Source organism: Macrotis lagotis, chromosome 5, assembly GCF_037893015.1.
Source record: "Macrotis lagotis isolate mMagLag1 chromosome 5, bilby.v1.9.chrom.fasta, whole genome shotgun sequence".
Taxonomy (NCBI): domain Eukaryota; kingdom Metazoa; phylum Chordata; class Mammalia; order Peramelemorphia; family Peramelidae; genus Macrotis; species Macrotis lagotis.
The window spans coordinates 223498855-223522717 of NC_133662.1; the positions used below are offsets into that span (position 1 = coordinate 223498855).

The 23863-nt window shown below is 35.4% G+C and overlaps 1 protein-coding gene across 3 annotated transcripts in view; it reads right to left on the reverse strand.

Moving 5' to 3' along the window:
- Positions 1-23863, reverse strand: part of SPAG17 (sperm associated antigen 17) — a 248143-nt gene that overhangs the window by 66240 nt on the left and 158040 nt on the right. For all 3 annotated transcript variants that reach the window (XM_074188555.1, XM_074188556.1, XM_074188557.1), the window contains exons 22-28: positions 22724-22835; positions 21669-21833; positions 13709-13822; positions 11232-11413; positions 5442-5556; positions 3424-3602; positions 1020-1179 (exon numbers count right to left, since the gene is read on the reverse strand). In XM_074188555.1, the coding sequence (XP_074044656.1) occupies positions 1020-1179; positions 3424-3602; positions 5442-5556; positions 11232-11413; positions 13709-13822; positions 21669-21833; positions 22724-22835 (1027 nt within the window). The remainder of the gene's footprint in view (positions 1-1019; positions 1180-3423; positions 3603-5441; positions 5557-11231; positions 11414-13708; positions 13823-21668; positions 21834-22723; positions 22836-23863) is intronic.

Here is a 23863-nt window from a genome sequence, read left to right on the forward strand (position 1 = left end):
CTAGTAGGAGAATAAGGGGAAAAAAGGAAATCAGTGCATTTTAGTTTAAAGGCACTTCTTCCTTCTTCAAATGTGCCTAGAGTATTTGTTTGGTACTCTCTTTTGTTTGCATCACACTCTTCCTTGTGTGATTCTTTTTTTTGTGTGTGTACATGTTGAATCCCTCCAATATAAGATAATAGTATGACATTTTAATGAATCTTTGTTTCCCAATCATCAACACAGTCCAAGGCACATAGTAGGCATTTGCTAGACTTTTCCTGAATAAACTTTGAAATATAGCTGTAGAGTTGCCATAGGAGTGAAAATGATAAGAGGAGAAAACTGATAAGTTTTTGTTACCAGACATACCCACATTCAACTGTAAGTACAAAAAGATCACCTGAAGTTTTGAATGATCATTTCCATGACTCATTTCTATTAATGTGAAAAATTCACTTCTATTTATGTGGAAATGCAATTAACTTCTATTATTTTTTTAGATTTTTGCAAGGCAAATGGGATTAAGTGGCTTGCCCAAGGCCACACAGCTAGGTAATTATTAAGTATCTGAGACCGGATTTGAACCCAGGTACTCCTGACTCCAAGGCCGGTGCTTTATCCACTACACCACCTAGCTTCCCAATTAACTTCTATTAATGTAGAAAATAAAAATTGCCCTGAAAACACAGTTAGCTAGGAAGGAGCACAATACTGTAGAAAGAGTAGTAGTTATAGAGTTAGGGGATCTTGATTCAAATCCTGCCTCTGACGTTAGCTAAGTCAATTGAGTAAGACATTGAGTAAGTCAATTAACTTCCTTGGGCTTCAGTTCTATCAGGTGTTGGATTAGATGAATGCTGAGATCCAGTTTTAGACTTAAAGCAGAAAAAAATAGCAGAAGTTTCAAGTATCTGATAAAAATGTGCACTCAAGCCCTTCCAGCCTGCAATGATGTACATAGATTGGATCATTTCTTGGGCCATTTCAAATTATTCCTTGAAGCCACTTTGATTTTGGGCAACCACCACCATTATCACCTTTCTTTAAGCTGCTAACTTCAGATGAGAGCAAGTCTGTTTTCGGTAGACAAAATGAGTTTCTGAAGTCTGTTGAACCTGGATTTGTAGAAATGTCTGAGTGGGCACACACAGGACCAGAATCCGGACTGTTACTGACTGCACCATCTGCAAAGAGTATCTAAGGACAACATTGATATTTCAGGTTAATCTTCTCAAAGTAAGAGAGATATAATCAAACAATGAAGAACAGATTGTCATATTAAACTGCTTTGAGAGCTACCAAGGAAAAGTGAAATCTTGAGCCTAGGGAAAAAAAAATGAAAACTAACTCCTGGACATTTGGTTTTTGTGCTAGAGGAAGTTTCTATTTAATGGATCATCATGGACACAGATGAAGGATTTTCCCAGGAAGACTAATGGAAGGGCATCAACAAAATTGGGGTTCTAGGACTGGAATAGAGCTTGAATAACTTAACTACCTCATTTTATAGCTAAGAAAATAGGCCCAGACAAATAGACTGAGATCACATATTCCAAACAGGAAATAGCATATGAAAAATTCCAGAAAATTATAAAGGTTGGGGCATCTCTGAGGAAGAGTGATTTACTTCTGTTTAACCAAAAAGGGAAGTATTGGAATATAAAATGAGAAAAATAGATTACAGCTAAATCATGGAGGACCTGGATTACTGGGTGGAGGGACTTTGATTATTTATTCCCCAAATAACCCAAAATTCCCCAAATATTATGTTCAGGTTTGAGGGCTACTATTTAGAAAGGACATTGATTAGTTGGAAAGCACACACACACACACACACACACACACACACAAACATCACAAGATAGGCATCTCTGTGCTTAGAAGCCATCTAATCCAATCCACTCTTCTTATAGAAGAACAAGAGAAGTTATACAACTTGTTCAAAATAATACTGTTAGGAAACTAATTTTCTAACTCAGGTTTCTCTGACTTGAAATCAAGTTTCTTTCCCATCATGCAAGTTGTCTATTGATGCACCTTGACTCTATGGCATATAAGGATCAATTAAAGTAAATATGACTATTTCTTTAGTCTGTAGAAGATTTCTGAGGATATTGATTGGTGCCCTACATCATGGATTGGCATGTGGTTAAAGGATTAAACTGCTGCTCCTTGGCCTCAAAGATCCAAACTGGGAGCAATGAGTAGAAATTGCCAAGAGGTAAATTCGCCATGATAGAAGAGAAACGTTCCTAACAATTTAATCAGTAAGTTAAGTCAACAAGCACCTATTAACTGCCTAGTATGTGCCAGACACTGTTATAGGCACTGTATCAAAATTAGATTAAAAATTTAGAATAGTATAATTTGAAAGGCATTAGATTTACTGTCACTGGAGGTCTTCTAGCCTACATGATAACCAACCCCTTTTTAAGTGGGTTGAATTAAATTGCATTAAATGGCTTCTGAGGTTGCTTTCAATTTTTAAGATTTTTCTAAGTTTTTGAATTTTTTGAAAGGATAAAGGAGAACTGAGAATATCTGAGCAGATGTGAAGTTACCAATGGAAAGAACAAGACTGAAGAAAGAAGAATTAGGGGTGATAGATAAAGGGCAGAAATCAAAGGAAAAAAAATCTTAGAGAAGGAAGGGGTAGGGGGAGGAATGAATTAGTAAGGTCTGAGGTATCAGAGAAAGTCATTCCTTTTGCTTCTGCGTGTCAAATACTTTTATTGATTGTTCATCATATTTAGCTGCATCAAGGTTAGCTACTGCATTGATGATAAATTATTTAATTTGAAAAAGTTACAAACCAAGTTAAAAGTAGAGGGAAGTTGGAGCATGATTTTTTTGTTTGCAGGTGATTATACACTCAATACAGCCTCTGAAGTTGAGATTCAACAAAAGAAAGATTTAATCTCTGCTGCTTGTACTAATTTTGGCCTAACAAATGACTTTTTAGAGATCTACCCTGTCCAATATATGAAATGTTAGACTTAGATCTTTTCTATCTACATACTGAGAGAGAACAACTTAATGAAGCAGGAAGTGTTGGTGTGAAGTCATATGATTTGGTTTCAAATCTCCATTCTACCATACACTACTTGTGTGAAATTGGGGGCAAGTATCCTGTCTGGGTCTTATTTTCTTCATCTGCATATTGAGGGATTTGGTCTCTTCTGGGTCTAAATGTTCACCTTGACAAACCAGTCCCACTATTTCTCTTTGAATTTCTATAAATAAGTTTTTTCAATGATGAAGTGTCAACTTGATATTCATCCTTCTCTTCCTCTCCCTGGTCTATCCCTTGTATCAATTCAGTTTATGTTAAAAACAGTCTATATAAGAATGATTGATTGATTCTTATGGGTTTCAAATTCCTAAGAAGGGGACATGTTCTGATGTCTCAAAAGCATCCCAATCTCCAACATCTTTCTCAACCTGTGTGGATCCATCCAACATGTACTTGACAACAGTTCCTTGACTGTTGATAACTCTGGATATCTCTTGTTCTATTGGTGGTGCCACGGTTTTATGCATCTGAGAGTACTTCACCCTTTGAGGATAACTCTGCCGAACCATGATGTCCCAGTTATGTTCATCATCTCCAATCTGTGGACCTAAAGGTGAAGATTATTTGTGAAATGGATGTTGTAGAAAGGAATTATGGAGCTAGGATTTAATTTCCTTGCTTTAATGAAAACCATTATAATTTCTGGAACTATTGAACAAGGTTGTTTCCATGTCATGACCAATGGCCCATAGTCAGAATATTTTGTTGATGTGGTTACAACAAATTTTATGAAGGAAACGGAAAAATTTAAAGAATCATAGACTCATAGATACAGAGCTAGAAGTGAACTTAAAGCTCATTTAGTTCAACTCCTTCATTTTACAGATGAGGAAACTGAGTCTTGGTGAAATTAAGTGACTTACTCAAGGGCAGTACCCCTCCTCCATTTTTTGCCTCTATTTCAAATTCTCAATGTCTGTGTTCCCAGCTCCCATCCAGATGTAGAGGAGGAAAGCATCTGACCAAGTGATTCAAATAAAAGTGTCTAATTGGAGCATGCTGAAAATTCGATTGTTATTGAATACAGTGTCTGACAGCTCATACTGAAATATATTCAGAAAAATGTCACCTTAATAGGTTAGATAGGACAGTCAAGATGCCAAGTTGATTTATTGAATTTAGACTTTACTCAAGAGTGTTTATGTTACTGTGGCAATTTATAGAGAAGGAAAAAGCCCTAGGTTGGCAGTCATTACCTTCAGGGAATGTAAATCTAGATCTGCAATTAACTAGCTACATGATCCCAGGGCAGCTAAGTGGTATAGAGGATAGAATAAAACTGTTTCCCCCAGTTTCCTCAGCTCTAAAATGAGGATAATGAAGCACCTACCTCTTAGGATTATTATGAGAACAGATGAGATAATATTTGTAAAACAGCACAGTCTGGCATACAGTAGGGGCTATGTAAATGCTGTTATTGTTATTGCTATTGTTGTTATTGTCAACTCTTGACTTTCGTTACCTCAATCTGTAAACTGATGTTAGGAGTGGTAGGTAAAGGTCTCTTCTAGCTTGAATATTCTTTTATTATGATAATATCTAGAGAGGAGTCTAGTTTTGTTAGAATTGTGTTCTAAGTAGCTATTTAGTCAAATGATATGACAATAAAACTTTGTGACTCCTCCCTCCCTCCTTCCTCCATCTCTCCCTTCCTCCCTCCTCCCCTCCTCCCTTCCCTCCTTTTGCTCCCTTCTTCCTTCCCTTCTTCCTTCCTTCCTCCTCCCTTCCTTCCTCTCTCCCTTCCTCCCTTCCTTCCTTCCTTCCTTCCACCCTCCTCCCTCCCTCCCTTCCTTCCCCCATCCCTCCCTCCTCTGATCTACTCTTTCATTCTGATATTCCAAGCACCTCCTACATCCAGCAATTGTTACAAGGGCCTTTTTGATTTATAGAACTCATTGTAACAAGATCAGCAAAGCACTGTTTCTGTGGCAGATCAGTAATAATATGAGAGTAGCCTTGATTATTTTATCTTTTTTTTTTTTGTCGGGGAAGGGGATGATCAGGAGCACTGACTTTTGTCAATGAAATGAACTTCTGGTGTGGAAACTCCCTTCATTAAGGCAGATCTTGCACACATGTACTTCATAGTCTTAGACAATAGCCTGTGCATTGAGAAATTAAGTGGTTTCCCTGGGAAAAGTGTCAAAAATAGGACTTGAATCCAAATCTTCCTGACTCTAAGGATAGTCTTCTATCCATTATGCTGTTATCTTTTAGTAACAATGAAACTGTAAGCAATTGTATTAATATTGGATGTCTCTCATTAGGGAAATATAGTTTCTGCTATAAAAAAGCTACTAGAAGAACCTAGTTCTCATCCTTATTCTTATTGCTAATTTGACTGACTCCAAAGTTCTTAAAATGCATCTGACCCAAAAATACTCACCTGGAGAAAGGTAGCCAAGGAAGGCCACTGCCAGCCCATTGGGACATGAAATATTTAGTCTTTGGAAGGTTGGGATAAAGGGAGGCTCTGGAGGAACTTCAGTTTCTGTTTCTTCCTATAGAACAGAAAGTAGTTTTATTGCACCTGCTTGCTTTTCTAAACCAATGTGTACAGATTAAATTCAATGAAGCCCAACAAAGATTTACTGAATAGCTACTACATGTTAAGAACTACCAGAAGCTTTGATGGAGATCCAATGAAGCATAAGATCAGTATATTACCATCACAGAATGTCTAGCTAAGGAAGCCAGCCCTACACAAGCAAAACACTTAATAATGACAAAACAACCCAAAATGCATTTATACAAAAGGTCACGTAAGACATTCCATAGAATTTTGAGCTCATGAAGCATTAGGGTTGGGAGAAAACTTCAGAAGTTAACTGGTCTGACCCTTCATTTTACAGATAAAGAAACAAACCTACAGAAAGGGTGACTTGAACAAAATCACATGCACATGGCAAATAGAGGTAGAGTATCTGATCTCTTTCCATTCTAACAGGAGAGAGCTGAAATTGTTTGGGGAAAGATTCATGAAGAACTGGGACTTGGTCTGGATCTAGAAGGACTGGATTTGGTTATGAGATCTAGAACAAATCACTCCATGAAGCAGTGGATCTGTAGTCAGAGCATCTGTGTTCAAATCTTGCCTCTAAGGTATGACATATGATTCATTAGGACCTCTATTCTTTTCCAATTATTATTAATCAGTTTGACATTTACATAAACCATATAGGGATAATTAGGATACATTCTCATAGTACACCTTTAGAGCAGTTCTCACACTTTAATGTAATGTTCACTATTTGTTTGGCAGTTACAAAGCTCACAAAAACCCTGACAAAGAAATCTCCATCCTGTTTTACTCAAATTCTCTGTTCAAACCCAGCATGAATGGGCTGCTTTGGTTCTTTGGAAACTCCTCCAAATTGCTTTTGTACCTCCAGATCACCCTCTCTTGCCAACATGAATAGTTGAGCATCTTAAGATCACTTGCCTTGCCCATCTTAATTGTTTTGCCCTCAAGAGCAAGGTCTATTAACCAAAAGAATTCTTTAGTATGTGTAACCCCTCTAGAGTTTTTAAGTATCAAATCTGTTATGCAACCTTAGAAAAATAATGCTCTGGAGGAAGGGAGAATCTCAGATGATGAGGAAGACCTGAGGACCACTTCATTAGAGAGGACTATGAACCCTTTAATGAAGTGGTTCAAAGGCTGACCTCTGAGATTTTTCTTCCATCTCAGGCAATTATAATCCTCCCAGAGGTATAATGTCCATTTAATCTTGGGCAAGTCATTCAATATGCCCGAACCTCAGTTTCCTCATTTGTATAATGAGTGGGCTGGGACAAATGTCCTCTGGGGTCCCTTTAAACTTTTGCTTTATGATCCTCCATGGAGCTTATCTTCTTCATAGATTAAATAGGAAATAATGGTGCTATTGTATTTGGTGCATGTAAGTTTTTGTTGTTTGTTTTTGCAAGGCCACACAGCTAGGTAGTTTTTAAGTGTCTGAGGTCAGATTTAAACTCAGGTACTACTGACTCCAGAGCTGGTGCTCTATCCACTGCAATGAGAAGATGCAGCAGATAGAGTACTTCTTTTGCAGTCAGGTGGTTGGAAGTTCAAATCCAGCTCTAGACCTAGCTATATGACTTGGTCAAGTCATTTGATCCTGATTGCTTTGCATCCAAAGCCATCTCCAGTCGTCCTGATTCATATCTGACCAGAAAGTGAGACTGGTGCCAGCACAGCATTCCATCATGTAAATCCAATTCATGTTCTTGTCATGGCATCACTTCCCTGATATTATGGTCTTCTTTGGGAATAAAAGGCCAAATATTATTAGGACATAATGAGAGGCTCCCTGTTTGACTTCACAGGGCTTGTGAGAATAAAGTTCGTTGTAAAGGAAATGTTATATAAAGTACCAGTACTATTATTCCTAATAAATATTAACTATGTAAAGATAAGGAATGGGCTCAAATTTGGAAAGCATTGAAAACCCAGTGTGAAATCTAAGATACAGTCAATAAATTTTTTTGTTTGATAAAAGACTAATAGTAACACATTCTTTGATACTTTAAGGATATGTGATTTCATCAGTGTAGAGTCCTTAGATATAGTTATATTGTTTTTATATTACCTTTATTTCTCAATAGATCTCTTCCCTTCCCCTACCCTACTCATCTAACTATTCCCTGTAACTAGAATAAAGAAGAGAGAGGGAAAAGGTCTATGAAACTAACAATTACAACAAAAAAGTCTTGAGAATTTATGCATTTATTATATCCTCACAGAGGGTGATCTGCAAAGAAAGTAATTTTCTCATCTCTTCTCCAGGGTCAAACTTGATTCTTATATTTATTTAGTGTTCAGTTTTTTGTTGCTATTGACCCTAGAGTCATTGTAGATACTGTTTTTCTGATTGTTTCCTTCACCTGTATAGACCATACAAGTCTTCTCATCATATGTATCTTTTACAAATCTAATTTGGTCAATGACTTCCCAGTATCCCAACTGGTCTCTACACAACTATATATTCCTACTCTTCATTCTTTGTTCCTTAAGAATGTCATTCCTGAAGACTTCTTATCCCTATTGGGATGACTTGCCTTAGAGGATTTTAAGTCACGAGATCCTACCTGTCCTTTCTGAGTATTTTAACATCTGTTCCCCTTAAATTTAGGGTTCCTAGTAAATGATGCCCAACCTTTCTTTTCTTTCATTAAAAGAGATACAATAAATTTGTATAATCATTCCTTAGTGTGAAGACAGTTTGTTCTTCTTGTTCATCTACCCTTCGAGTCATATTATCTATTCCTTAGCTCTAACTAGTGTCCTCCCCCACCCCATTCTCCTATTGTATTACATTCTTTCTCTGTCCAACACCTTGAAAAAGATCAGGATACAGGTAGCCTGGTATGGTAGATGGAATATTGGAACTGGAATTAGGAAAATCTGGGTTTGAAACCTACTTTAGGTACCTAATAGCTCTGTGACTCTGGTCAAGCCACTTAATCATTTTAGGTCTCAGTTTCTTTTTTTGTGAAATAATTTGAACCTGATGAAATATTAAGTTTTTCTCCAACTCTAAATTTATGTTGCTGTGGTATTAAGGATACTTAGTTAACCTTTGCAGTCCCACTCAGCCTTAGATCTATGATCCTATGTGTCCATTTTATCTTTTTAGGTTTTCTTGTGTTTTGTCCTTAAAACATTTCTCCCATTTTCCCAAGGAATTTCATAATCTTTAATAAGCTGTAGAGATGGATTTCCTTTACTTTTTGTTCTAGGAGGAATATGAACCTTCTTTTTAAGAATTTAGTATATTGTATTACGATGATGATGATGATGAAGATGGTGATGTTATATAGTATTGAGCATAGGCATAACATAGAATTAGTTGGTTTTCTCAGAAAGACAGGCCTCAATTCGGGTTACTGAAAAAATTGTACTTAGACTCTCCATACTTGCTAGAAGTCAGTTCCTTATTCATTAGTCTTCTTGTTCCCTTATACCAAATTCATCTAGAAAGTCACTAGCTTTGTATGGGATTAAGTGATTGATTCTCAGTGAATTGAAAGCCCTTGAGTGAGACTTTATCCTTCCTTGAAATTCTTCCTCTGGCCTTTCTATATTCCCATTTTAGCCTGAAATGCTCTCCATGAAAATGCTAGAAAGTAGTGGATGATTGGAAAGTATGAGAAGTAAAATTTGTTTGTTTGGTGGAAGGTAGACCAGAAGTCTGAGAAATACTGGTATTAACCATAGATTGCTGAAGATAAAGACCCTTTAGTTATAGCCTCTCCTTTTACAGATGAGAACACTGAAGCACAGAGTGATATAATAACTTGCCCAAGATCATATACCTTGGCAACTGTAGTACTCAGGGCAGAACTCGTAAGACAATAGACTAAGGGAATTCAGAGGTCATCTAGCCCTCATCACTCAACACCTGGACTATGGAATTAACTCAGGTTGATCTCTGTGATTCAAGTGTCTCTCTATTCAAGTCTGTTTGATTCAGCTCTCAAACTGATCTTTCTAAAGCACAGCTATGACCATTTTAATCCTTTATTCAATAAACTACAATGGCTCTCCTGATGACCCTCCAGGATCAAAAATAAAATCATCTTTTTAACTTTTAAAAACTTTCATAATCAGTTAGTGAGAATTTAAGTACCCAGGGATTGTGGCTAACTCAAGCAAGTGAAGACTTCCCCAGAAGAATTTTTCCAGTGGCCATTAAGGTGCCTGAAGCAGGTGTGATGGAGTGCTTTGAGTTTGGTTAGATATAGAAGACTCCAAGGTCATCCACTGTACTTCCAGGTCATCATTAATCATCTTTTATCCTGACACTGAACTTCAATGACAATGGAAGAGAGAGTGAGGCTGATGGCTTTGTACAACTTGTTTTACTTAAATCCAATCCACACTTGTCATCATCTGCAATTTCATTGGTCCTCTTTGAAAACAAAGGAAAAATAAAAAAAAAATCCAACCTTCTCATTTTACAGATTAGGAAATCAAATCCAGCATGTAGGTGACTTGAGATCTGGAATTGAACCCAAGCCCTCTGGCTTCAAGTATAATTTCCCCCCAATGTACACATTTTCTTATACTTCAAAGATACGTGATTTTATCAGTGTAGAGTTCTTAAAAATTGGTATTTTTTAAAGTTTTTTATAAGGCAAATGGGGTTAAATGGCTCGCCCAAGGCCACACAGCTAGGTAATTATTAAGTGTCTGAGGCTGAATTGAACTCAGGTACTCCTGACTCCAGGGCCGGTGCTCTATCTACTGTGCCACCTAACTGCCGGGTATATTGTTTTTATATCACCTTTACTTCCTATTAGATCCCTTCCCTTCCCCTTTCCTTCTCCTCCCTGTCTGGCTACTCCTGATTTGACCAAGGTTTTTCTATTATACTTTTCTTCCCAACCTGCTATTATAGTTAATATATCAATATTGAAAAGGTGAGTCTCCCTCAAGAGAGGGCATTAAAGGAAAGGTAAGAGCAGGACCCAATGGGAGCAAATCAGAAATCAGAATGGAAAAGAAAACAGTAGAATTAGTTTTCATATTAAAAAAATACACTGATTCTAATTTTGCTATAGTTTATTCCTGATCATACTTTTTTCCCTAAAAATCATGAAGTGATAGGTAATGTTCAGGTCCTTAAGATTTACAAAGATCTTTAAAAACATCATTTCATTTAATTTCACAACCATTCTCTGCATTTTCAGATTAAGAAATGAAAAACTTAAATGAATGGCCAATGGAAGCTGAGAGTTCAGTGAAAAGTCAGTCTCAGAGACAATCTTTACTTTGTCTATTGAAAAAAGGTTGATGAAGACTCTTGCCACAGCAATGGACACGCTTGACCCCATTCTTAGAGGCCACTAGGTGGTACCAGAGTGCACAGTGTAATGGACATGGAACCAGAAAGACCTGAGTTCAGATCTAGCCTCCAATATGCACTAGCAGTGTGACCCTGAGCAAATCACTAAACCTCTGTTGGCCTCAATTTCCTCTATTATAAAATGAGGAAAATAACAGCACCGATCTCAAGGGGGTATTCTGAAGATCAAATGAGATAATAATTGTAAAGAGCACATTGTTTGGCGGAGTTGGTGCTTAATTAATGCTTATTCCTTCTGTCCTTCCCACTCAGATTCTTTTGAAGCTTTACTTTTAACCAGATTTTGAAACCTAGATTTCTTTTACCTGCTTCTCTTCTTCCTTTGGAAGTGGTGGCTCCTCTTCTTTGGGAGCTTCTTTGTGTTTTTCTTTACCCTTAGGAGCTTTGACTTTTGATGTCTGAGGTGGGGTAGGTGGAGAGGGAATCACAGTTTGAGTATGTGCTGAAGGGATATTTAGCATTTCTTCTAAATCTTCATCCTTTTCCTCTGTGAAAAGGGAACAAAAGGAAATCCTTCAATTAATTCTTTATATGCCATATGCTCATCTGGCATCAAAGTTGTTAGTTAATTAGAATAGAAATTAAAAGAACTGCAGTATTCATATTCTGTATCCACATTTATAAGATCATGGGTTCATATACACTCTAACCCATCTCCTAACCTTGAAGCCATGTAATTATCTGGCTAGATCTTAGGGGGAAGGGCAGTTTTTTAAAATTAAAAATAACAATGCCATTCAGAAATTGTGTGTGTGTGGAAGGGAGGGGATATTGGGGGGGAGAGAGAGAGAGAGAGAGAGAGAGAGAGAGAGAGAGAGAGAGAGAGAGAGAGAGAGAGAGAGAGAAAAGGAAAGAGAAGAGAAGAGAAGAGAAGAGAAGAGAAGAGAAGAGAAGAGAAGAGAAGAGAAGAGAAGAGAAGAGAAGAGAAGAGGAGGGGAGGGGAGGGGAGGGGAGGGGAGAGTAGAGAGGAAGAAAAAGAAGGAGAAGGTGGAGAAGAAGAAGAAGAAAAGAAGAAAAAGAAGAAGAGAAGAATAGGAAAGGGAAGGAGAGGAGAATATAATGGAGAATATTACAAAGAATTCAATGAAAGGAGAACAAGGATCCTATGACCCGAAATTATTTTTTTCTTTTTAAAAATATTTTATTTTCCCCAATTTCTTGTAAAGACAATTTTAAAATATTTTTCATTTCAAAATATTTTGAATTTCAGATTCTTTCCCTCCTTCCCCCTTCCTCCTCTCCCTGAGAGTAAGCAGTTTGATATAGGTTATACATGTGCAATTATGTAAAGCATATTTCCATAAAAGGAATTCAGTTCAAAAAATGATAGGACAAAGTCACCATTGACTCTGTTGAAGAGAAAGGAGCAGATCAGGAAACTTACAAATGAAATCAGAAAGAAACAGTTAAAAAAATACTGAATGTTAGATCTGGAGAGTCAAGATACCTTTTGCTCAAATCTAGCCTCAGACACTGATAGGACCCTGGACAAGTTACTTAGCTGTTCTTTGCCTCAGTTTCTTCATCTGTAAAATAGGGACAAAATAGTACCTTCCTCCTAGGGTCTTTATGGGATCAGATAAGATACTATTTGTAAAGTGTTTTGTAAGCCTCACTATATGAATACAAGTTATTATTTGACATATTATTATTACTGCTAATTTCAAAAGGCCACATCTAAGAAGTGGATTTAAATTCTAGTAGCTGAGAACAAATTCAGGAGAATGACAAAAGAATCGTCTAGAAAATTATCTAGGGATGGAACAAGTGGTAATAGAGAAACTGATAAAAGTTTTCATTTTATATAGATGTAAGTTATGTTCAGATCTGGATAGCTCAGGGTTGATAGTGATTATGAAAAAAATTTGTTAGGCCCTAATTGATTTCTCTGGCCATGTTTCATCCTAAAAAAAAAGCACAAAAGGAATAAAAAATAAGATTGCAACCACTTCTCTTTCATTAGATTATGATATGAAAATATTCAGACTTTGTACTAATAGTGCTATCTAGATAATGTTTGGCACAGGATAACCTATATGTTAGTTATGAATCATGGGAATCATGGGAATAGTATCTTCAAATAATAGGTATTGAACATGACTCACTGTAATTGTAGAAGTATCAAATGGAGTCTCCAGGATGAAAAACACAAATTTCTGCTCATAGTAAGCCCTTATTTTTGTGTGTGTGATGTTGTTAGTGACTCCTCAAATGTGTAGGGATGAAACTGATTTTCTAATTGGCCCTCAGTAAAATGACATCCGATTTTTGTGGTTTGGAAGGCAATAGCTTCAAGTTGGAGAATGTGTTTATTAGAAACAGGACAGAGAAATCATTCACTATTTCTTCACAATGGCTCCTTTAAAACCAACATCCTGAAACACAATGGATATTTCCATAATTATTGGCAGAATTTTCAAAAATATTATTCCTTGGAAAACCAAGATGATTTCTCAGCAAATCATGCTTTCCTTGGCCCCAGCCAACAGTCTGTTTTGCTGGGCTGGTTCACAAAGATCACTGGGATTTCTTTTTCAGTAAATGTCTGCTTTCACAGGAAGTCGGAGTGCTCTGGAAACTCAACTAGACACCCTCAAAGCATTTAAAGATAGACTGTTAAATTCTACTAAAACATTCTAACTCAACAGAGGTAATTACCAAGGAATGGCAAATCAGAATGGGGTCTGATTTAATTTTTTTTTAAAAAAAGGAATAGATGGGGAAGGATGAAAGCACTTTTTTGCAGGGACCACTTATATCCTCTTTGTTATGTTCCCCTCACCTTGTGCTGTCCCACTGGGTCCATGGTAACTTATAGAGAGAGTGATTCCATTTTCCAACGTGGCAGAGAAAGATCCAAACCTGCTAACCATTCTCTTCTTATGGAGATCCCATTCTGTAAGGAGACAAAGTCAGGAGAAAATTAACATTTGATCAAGGAGAGACTTTGCATAGCACCACTATTTTGCCATTTCCCAAATAGTCATTCGTGGACTATTGTGAACATAGCACATTCAGAGTTACTAGGTCACTAGGATTCAAGGCAAGAGGAGGAGATAAGCAAGATGACAATGCTCCCTTGTTCTTCTTAAGCGTATTACTCAGACTGAATTTTAATTCAAAAATAAATTCTCTCTTGTCTGTGCTCAATTATTTTATGTATAGCCACTTGGTGTCACTACAGAGAGCAAGACAGGGTGGCTAACTGGGAATCTCTCTCCTCTCTCTCTCTCTCTCTCTCTCTCTCTCTCTCTCTCTCTCTCTCTCTCTCTCTCTCTCTCCCCCTTTATCTGTGTCCTCTGGGACTGACTTGGGATGTGACCTTTCCTATTGACCATTACCTTCTTCTACTCCCATTTTATTCTTTCATTTGGGTTAGGAATTTGGGTTAGGAGTGCAGATTTATTACCTCTGGGGGAATCACATACCATGCTAAAATCAAGATTGGAGATTCTGTAAGTCATTCTTAGTCATTAAAGAAAATGGGCTCACTTATATGAACAGGCTGAAATTGCCTGTTAATTCTATGTGGAATTTTTTTTCATTCTTTTCATGGAGGTTGTAGAGTTATTAATAAAATAATAAAATGGCTAGCATGCTCTCATAGTGGCAACTAATTTCCAAGTCAGAAAAGGAAGACTTCCAACAAGTTAGTCTTATGAGCTAAACTCTGAAACCCATCTATCTTTTTGAATTCTCAGATGACAAAGTATACCCTGGGAGACACCCATATCTGGTTGACTATAGATGCTGGTAAAAAAACCCCCAAAGAATGAGAATAAAAAATGATAAAAACAATGACCAAAGAACAGAGCATCATCAGAAACCAGATGAGCTTCTGTTACCAGTCTTTGTCCACCAATTAGCAGTATTCTCTTCCTTTCTGGTTCTTGTGTTCTGGGAAGAGAAAGATGCCAGGTGCTGCTACCAATGCTACCTCTGTTCTCTTGCAGGCCCTCTCTTCCTTTTGCTGTTTCCAGCTTCAATTTCTCTTCAGAATCATTCAAGTTCTACTCAAGTTTGAGGAATTTCCACAGTGCAATTATCTAGGAAGATGAGGAAAACTCCAAGCTTCTTAACTCACAGCATGGATATTTTGCATCTCATGTCCCTGTCTCATGGATATATTGCATCTCACTCATGTACATGAAACATAAAAACATTTTAACATTAATCTACACATTTAATTAAGGATCAGCTCTGTTACATACATCCCTATGAAAAATAAAACAAGGTTTTGTATATTACTTATTATTCTGAATTGTTGGCCATTTTCCTTTATTGCTACAAAATAGCAGGTTATATGTACTTATCCAAAATAAATTGATACGTTGATAAATGTGGTGTCAATGTAAAATCTTAAAATTTTAGTGTAAATAAAACTGATTAAAAATTTCCTTCTGAAAAACAATTTTTGAGAAAAATAAATTACATATATATAAAAGTAAAACTTGAGTATCTTCTGTCCCCATCCAAAATCAACTCTCTCCCTCCCTTTCCCTTTCTCTCTCTCTTCCCCACTCTTGCCATATGTATATAAATATATATATAGTACATTATATATTATTTTTATATATTTAGTATATATAATATATAAACATATATTAGAATAAAAATAGATTTCTTTCATTTAGCAGAAATTCATGAGACAAAATTTTAATTTAAGAAGTTATAAATTCCCTTTAAGAAACTTTATCCCTGGAAGTTATGTATTTTACTCCCTTGAGCTCTCTTAAGCTTGGGTCCCAATGATCAAATTGTACTAGGTGAAATATACAGTTCTAGATTGATAAATGAAAGTACATTGTTATAGGGGTTTAGGAAATGACTGCCATTCTAGAACTTACTGTTCAGAGGGAAAAGCATTCCCCCAAAGCCTTGAGAATGATTTAGACTCTTGCAATCTTTGAGTCAGATGGATAACTTTAGTCAGACTTGAGTAGTTTGAAAGAGGCATTCATAAATTGTGAAAGAGAAAACTAAGAGGAAGGAGGGAGGAGAGAGCATCCCTAGCCCTGTCTGGAATAAGGAGCCCAAATGGAAGCTTCAATGACTCAGGGACAAGAGACAAAAGAATCAATTGAAAGAAGAACCTGAAAGGAAAATGAAGCTATGACAGGTGACCCAATGGACCATTTGGGCACTGTTAAGTTTCCTGGGACAAAGGTTTCAAAAGGATAAGATCAGTTGTACTCACTTTTTCAAGAACTGAAGATAGTTTCCCCTTTAAGGTTTGCTCTTTCTTCACCTTCTCCACCCTGTGCCTATCTAGTAATAAACTCTATAATGTACTTTTCTTGCTTCTTTTGCTTAAAATATTTCCTCTATTCTGATTTTGCCTCCAATATAAAGAAGCCAAAGGTTAACTGGTGATACATAGAAATTTAAATTAAGATACAGAGCCAAACACATGTCAAAATGCTTGGCATTTTCATGCTTGGCTCTGGATGGATATATCATATTCGAAAGAAATAGGATAAGTAAATGGTGGGATGGGGTACTATTATGTATTAAAATGGCATACTTATGTGATGAGGATCAAGAACCAGAGAGCAGAAATATCACAAAGAATATTTGAGTGGGGGTCAATGGAGGGAGAAATACAAGTTATTGTTATTATTGGAACATAGAACAAATCACTTCTCCAGAGAAAATTTATAAGGATCTGGAGAAAGAGATCATAAGGCATGCTTTAGTCATTTTGAGGGACTTCTATTATCCATAAACTTGTTGGGGTTCTCTGCCAAAAATCAGGGCAGCTAATAACTTCTTAACCTGCCTTATGATAATTTCATCCTTCAAAATATATAGGAGAAATTCTATTAGCAGAGAAAAACTGGTTTCTGGAGTTTGAAATGGTAGGAAATTTAGCAGAAAGTAGCTATTTTCTCATGGAATTTGATCTGAAAGAGAGAGAATCTAGGCAGAGTTTGCCTCATACCATGGAAATTGCCTGGAGTGGGGGTGGACATTGCCAAGATTCAGATGAAATTTAGATAGAATACTATGGATGAAAATGCAGCTAGGGATGTCAGCTCAAGAACTAATTTGTGAAGAAACCAAGGGAAATAGTTTCAGTGAAGAAAAAATGCAAGGGGTTTAGTCTGAAGAGATTAATTGATGTATAGGGAACTCACCAAGCAACTCAGATTTTAAAAGGAAGACATAAAGTGGAGTAATAGCAATGATAACAAGTACCAACAACATTTATATAGCATCTTATGTCCCAGGCACCATGCTAAGTATTTTACAATTATTATGCGATTTGATCCTTACAACCATCCTAGGAAGCAGATGCTACTATAATCCTTATTTACTGCAGAGGAAACGGAGGTAGATAGCAGCTAAGTCACATAGCTAATAAGCATCAGAGGTTGATTTAAACTAAGATCTTGATCTCAAGACAAAGTGGTATTCTTCCACTGTGCCACCTATTATGTTGCTTTAATAAATGATGAATATAACAGGAAAGGTGGCACACTGGTTAAGCACTGGACTTGGAATCAGGAGGACTCATCAAGTTCAAATCTAGATTCAGACACTTATTGACTGCGTGACCCTGGGCAAGTCATTTAACCTTCTTTGCTTCAGTTTCTTCATCTATAAAATGAACTGGAGAAGAAAATGGTAAATTATTTCAGTATCTTTGTGAGAAAAAGAAGCCTAAGAGTTGGATAGACTGAAATGACAACAGTAGCAGCATAAGAAAATGGCATAATCCCTTGAAAATAGTTTATAGAATTCTTAATCTCAGAATGACCTGAGGCTGGGAGACTAAAAAAAAATAAAACTTTTTTCAGTTCTCCTAAGAGAAAAAAGATTAAAAAAGGAGTATGATCTTTATTTTGGGTTGATGAGATGATTATAATTAACAGCAGAAAGTGGAGTTAGTAAATTTTTAATTTTGTTTCTATTTTCTCTGCCAAAGAGAGTGATCGTTGTTGTAAAAATGTGGGAAAAATGAAGATAAGCAAGAACAAGATGGTGCTAGAAAGAGAGAACCAGGTCTTCAAGTCCCCTGGACGAGGTAATGAAAAGTACTGAAAAGATTGTCACAAAGGATTAGACAAAGCACTATCAGTAATAGATGAAAGATCATGGAAAAGAGAAGAGGTGCCATAATCAATCAACCACTCAATCTAGAAACATTTATTAAGCAGCTACTCTGTTCCAGGCACTGTGTAGAAGGCTAGATGTTGTCCAGTTTTCCAAAAAAAAGGTAAAAAAATAAGAGGATACAAATATAAATTAATGAATTTGACTTTGATTTCTGGAAAAGCTCTAAAGTGGAGCATCAAAGAAATGGCCAGTGAATGCCTATGAAGGGCAGTTGTGAAGGCAAAGCATCAGCATGACTCCAATAAAAATAAGTCTCATGATTCTAACCTTATTTCTTTTACTGATAGGATTACTAAATTGGTATAAGAAAAGAGGATATAGCTTATTTAAATTTTAGCAGAACTTTTGATAAAGTATCTCACAATGATTTGATGATTGCATTGAAAGATGAATTGTTAATGATTCACTGTCAATGGGACTAGAGTTCTCCAGTCATAGGAACCTGAGCACCTTGGCTAGCTATCTTTAGCCCTGAACTATTGAATCTCCTTATTAATGAATCAAAACAAAATGCATAGATGCCATGTTCATTAAATTTGGTTTTGTAATTGCATCTTTAAAGTTAATTTTAATTAACAGTAATCTATTTTTATTCTCTCCCAACACTCCTTATTAAGAAAAACTAATTCCTTATAACAAAGATGTATAGTCAAGTAAATGAATTCCTTCATTGGTGATTACATACACACATGCATACATACATATGTATGTGTTTTAGGTATATATATATATACATATATATATATATATATATGGGCTTCAAGTTATTGATATATTATATAACATTATATAATATATAATATAAAATATCAAATGGATAATTATATATAAACTATATGAATTATGGGTAATGTATGAATTAAATTAAATGATATGTGTATTTTATATTTTTATAAAATAAATACATATATATTTCTATTAAAACTTTTGCACCATTCATCTATCAAATCCCCATCAAGAAATACCCATGAAATTTGCAATTAATGCTGAGAGGAATAACAAACATACTTGATATCTAAAGTCTTTTTAAATTCTGGCCTGAATATAATAAGATAAAAGCCAATGGAGATAAAGGTAAACTCACAGGTATAAGAAAAATACCTTCACAAATTGGAGATTAGGAAGATATGACTCAGTATTTTTTTCTAAAAAATATCTTGGAATTTTAGTGCATTACAAGGTCAACATGAGTCAGTATTATGATGTAGAAACCAAAAAAGTAATACAAACTTGGGCTGCATTAAGAGAAGAAGGTTTCCCAGACATAGGAAGGGCACAGTCCCTCTGTATTTCTCCCTCCCATAAACTCAATTGGACTAATTTATTCAGTTCTGGATGCCATAGTATAAAAAGGGACATTGATAAACTAGAAAGAATTCACCAGGGAGGATGTATTGTGGTGAAGTCTTCAGGCATATCACACATGCCAGCTGAAGTAACAGTGTATTTTGCATGGAGAAGAAATGACTCAAAGGAGACATGATAACTGTATTACTGTTGTTTGTTCTTCATTCTCAAAGAAGACTATGACACAGCGGTGAAGGATGCCATGGACATGCAAGTGAGTTGGATTTAAGTGCTATATTCAAGTATCTGAAGGACTGTCTTAGAGAGGAATGATTAAGATTATTCATTTGGTCATAGAGGATCAAACCAGGAATAATGTATAGAAGTTGCAAAAAATCCAATTTAAATATGATGTCAGGAAAACCAATAGGAGCTGCCTAAGATTGAGTCTAATGAACCATTGGAAGAAGTGCTACCAGAAGCTTGACATCTACTTGTCAGATAAATTCTAGGAATTTCTCTGGGACATCATTCAAACTAGAAGACCTCTGAGGTCCCTTCCAAATCTTAAATTCTGTGATTCTATGACAAAACAATAAATAAAATAATGTCACAGGAACTGAGATTTGGAAAGGACCTCAGAAATCAACTAGTCCAAGCTATACCTGAAAAAAACACAAAATCCACATCATAAGGGACAAGTCATCTGGTCTTTGATTGAAGACTTCTAGTGAATTTATTCCTTCCCAGGGTATTTCATTCCACTTACTATTAAATCTAATAATTACTAATGTATTTATATTTTTCTCCTTTCAGATTAAATGTGGATGTGTGTGCGTGCGTGTGTGTGTATGTGTGTAAATTATAATATGCAAGCATATATCAGGTCTACTGTATATATAACTCAGTATATAAATTCAGGACAGTAACTGCCACCCAATGATAAGTTGGGCCTAGAATTGAATAGGAAGAAGAGAGAGGGATGTATTTGGGAAATTGCATAGTACTTTGAAGAATTCAAATTGCTTCTTGATGCAAAGAACCATCTTTTCAGCATAAATGTTCTCTCAGTGATACTCTATTGGCCCCAAAGCTGGAGATGCCATAATATTATTGCGGGTACAGTTAAACTGGAGTATGTTGCCAATAATGACCAGTATTCCTAAAGTGACATACAAAGTATAAATAAGGAAACATATATGATTGGAATAGTAAGTGGGTTATTAATTTGTCCTGAACAAGGAATAACAGATAAACAGTGTGAATGTTGCATTAATACCAATGAAAAACATGAAGACCTAAGAGACAGCCCTTCCAGATAATGGGTAGATCCACCCATGTGGTTACAAATGGTATAAGCATGAATGTATTCCATTCTCCACCAAGGGAATGCTCACTTAGTTCACAGAGATTCCCTGAAGTGTCTAAAAAAAGTGACATAGGTGACATTTAGGTTAACACCACATACCAGTCAAGGGGAGATATTCTGATGCTGCTAGCAGGTATAGCAATCTTTATTTTCTTTTCAACTGATTTATTTTCTGGCACATTAAGTCAAATGCCTTCCTTGATATCTATCAAAACCTCTCTCTTTAAACTACAGTAATAGTGTGGTTTGCAACTCTATAAATACACTTCAGTAATATTGTGCAATATTATATATATTTTTAGTAAGGTGATTAGTAATCTGAGGTCAAATCCATCCTTATCCTCCTATCAATTGTGTGATCTCAAGTAAGCCATTGTAACTTCTGTAAAATGAGAATAATTATAACAATTGCTTCTTAAGATTGTTATAAGGACCAAATGGGATAAGACTGTAATTGCAAAGTATGTTGTACTTTGACTTACAAACCGTAAGCCCTATATAAAAATAGGAATTGTCTATAATAATTAACTGTGTTAATAGGTGAACCCCTTAGGCTCCATGAAGACAAGGATCATGCTCTATCTAAACTTTGTATGTCTCTCAGTGATTATCACTGTTTTCTGACCATAGTATAAGTTTATTACATTATTTTTGAATTAGTTCATTTGTCTTCAGTCATGTCTGACTCCATTTGGGGTTTTCCTGACAAAAGATACTGGAGTAGTTTGCCATTCCCTCATCCTTACAGATGAGAGAGCTGAGGCAAACAGGGTTAAGTGACTTGCCCAGGGTCACACAACTTGTAAGAGTATCCATCTGGATTTAAACTTGGGAAGATGATTCTTCCTGACTCCAGGATCAGTGTTCTATACATTTTGGCACCACCTAGTTGTCCACAGCAATGTGTTGCCCTGAGTGGAGTTGTATTGTATTTTACTATATTCTGTTGTGTCTCTGATAAAATTACCTGTCTTTGGTGTCCTTGATCTCCGTTTTTTAAATTTTCCTTCATCATCTGAAGAATCATTATCTTCTTGTCTTTTCACCTTTCCTTGGAATTTCTTGGGATCTTTTATATGAATAAAGAAATTATGCTTGTCTTTTTTCACTTTCACTTTTACAAAAGTTGATCCTAAGAAATAATAGGGCAGAGGCAGGTGAATGATCTATAGGTTCTCAGATGATTGTTTCCCACAATTCTTGGAGAGTAGCACTGTACCATTTGTAATCATTTACATACATACATACATACATATATATATGTGTATATATATATATGAAATTTGTATATATGCATATATAATCAGAATATATATATTTGAATGTATGTGTTTATACACACACGCACATACACACACACACACAAGATTTGACATCTTTCCACCTTCCCTTCCCCAAATGTGCCCATTGTCCCTATAGTATTCCTAGCTCTAAATCACCCAGATTCACCCTCTCTAGGCAGTGTTCCTTGTTTTAAAATCAATATGGCTTTTTTTCAAAATTTTCAAAACTTCAGTTCTCCCAGAAATATGATCTTAGTATCTAGTAGCAGCAATCTGCATGACAGTATGAATTAATATAACATCTTAATGCATTATACTTTCTTTTAAGTAAGGAAACCTATTGATCCAAAGGTACATAATGCACAAAATCTGTTCCAAGTGTCCTCATAGTTCTGACTTTAAAATCGTATTATCACTTATTTGAAACTGCCATATTGGTATTTCATTTTCTGTAGACTATTATTTTTTTCTTTGAGAAACTAATTCTTTTCCAGTTAATAGTATTTTATTTTTTTCACCAACATGTAAAAAAAAATCTAGAATTTATGTTCTAAGACAGGAGAGGGATATGAATAGGGCCACATGCATATAAAAGTTGACCATGATTCAAGACCTCATCTGAGTAGTATTGCTCTACTCTGTCATAGTAAACAATAGTCTCATTGTTATGAGATTATCCAAAGTGATTTCACACCTCTTGATCTAATATTGTCTAATAGACAATATTTTCACAATGTACCTTTTCCAAATACTATCTTTTCCACTTCAATCTGTCCTCCATCTGAGGGATACAAAAAGTAATTTGTTCCGGAGACTTGGGTTGGATTCTCTCCCATGTTGTATCCTTGGAACTAGAAAAAGAGAGCATTATCTTGCTTGTATAAGGATATAGTGGACCAAAATGAAAATATGGAACAATTTAAGTAATTTTAGATTTATTACATAGAGTTCTCTTAAGACATTTATAGATAATCATAACCATAAAATTCAAATTGAACCTCAGAAATGAAGAGAGATAAATAATTAGAAAGCAATTTACTACATCATGTTAATATAATCATTAATGATAATGTTCCTAAATTAATTTATGGATTTAAAGTCAAATTAACTAATGGGTATGTTATGGAACTAGAAAAATTGAGAAAATTAAAAATAAAAGGTCTAAAATTTCAAGGAAAAAATGAGAACTATCATGAATGAAGAAGATTTAATGCTATCCAATTTCAAACTAAATTATAAAGAAGTCATTAAAAATTATCTGGTAATACTTAAAGAAGCACAAAACTAGATTAGTGGAATAGATTAGATAAACAAAAAAAAGAAGCAATTGAAAATAGAATTCCAGTGTTTCATAAATCTAAGAACATGGAATTAGTGGAGAAAGAACTCACTCTTCCATTCCTACTGATTGAGAGAAAAGTAATTTGAAATATACTGTCTAGGCCAATTTCTTATACTATATATCCCCATAAACTCCAAATGAATATATGATCTGAATATAAAAAATTAGATAATAAAAATTTGCATAGAATAAGGTCAGATAGCTTTCCCATTTATGACTAAGGAAATAATTTTTAAATAAACAAGAGATAATATACATTTTGCCAAATAGACAGAATACACATTTTGACAATGGGAACTAAAGTAAAACTTTTTGGGTGAATAATACAAATGAAAAAGAATGAGAGATCATAGTGACAAAATATGCATCAAATTCACTATCAGAAATATGTAACTCAATGACATAAAAATATAATACCAAAAGCCATTCATTAATATTCTGGTTGTCAAAGAATATTAAGTTTTCATAAACATCACAAACTATAAATGATCATAGGACGACATGCCGCAAATCACTAACAATAAGAGAAATTAAAAT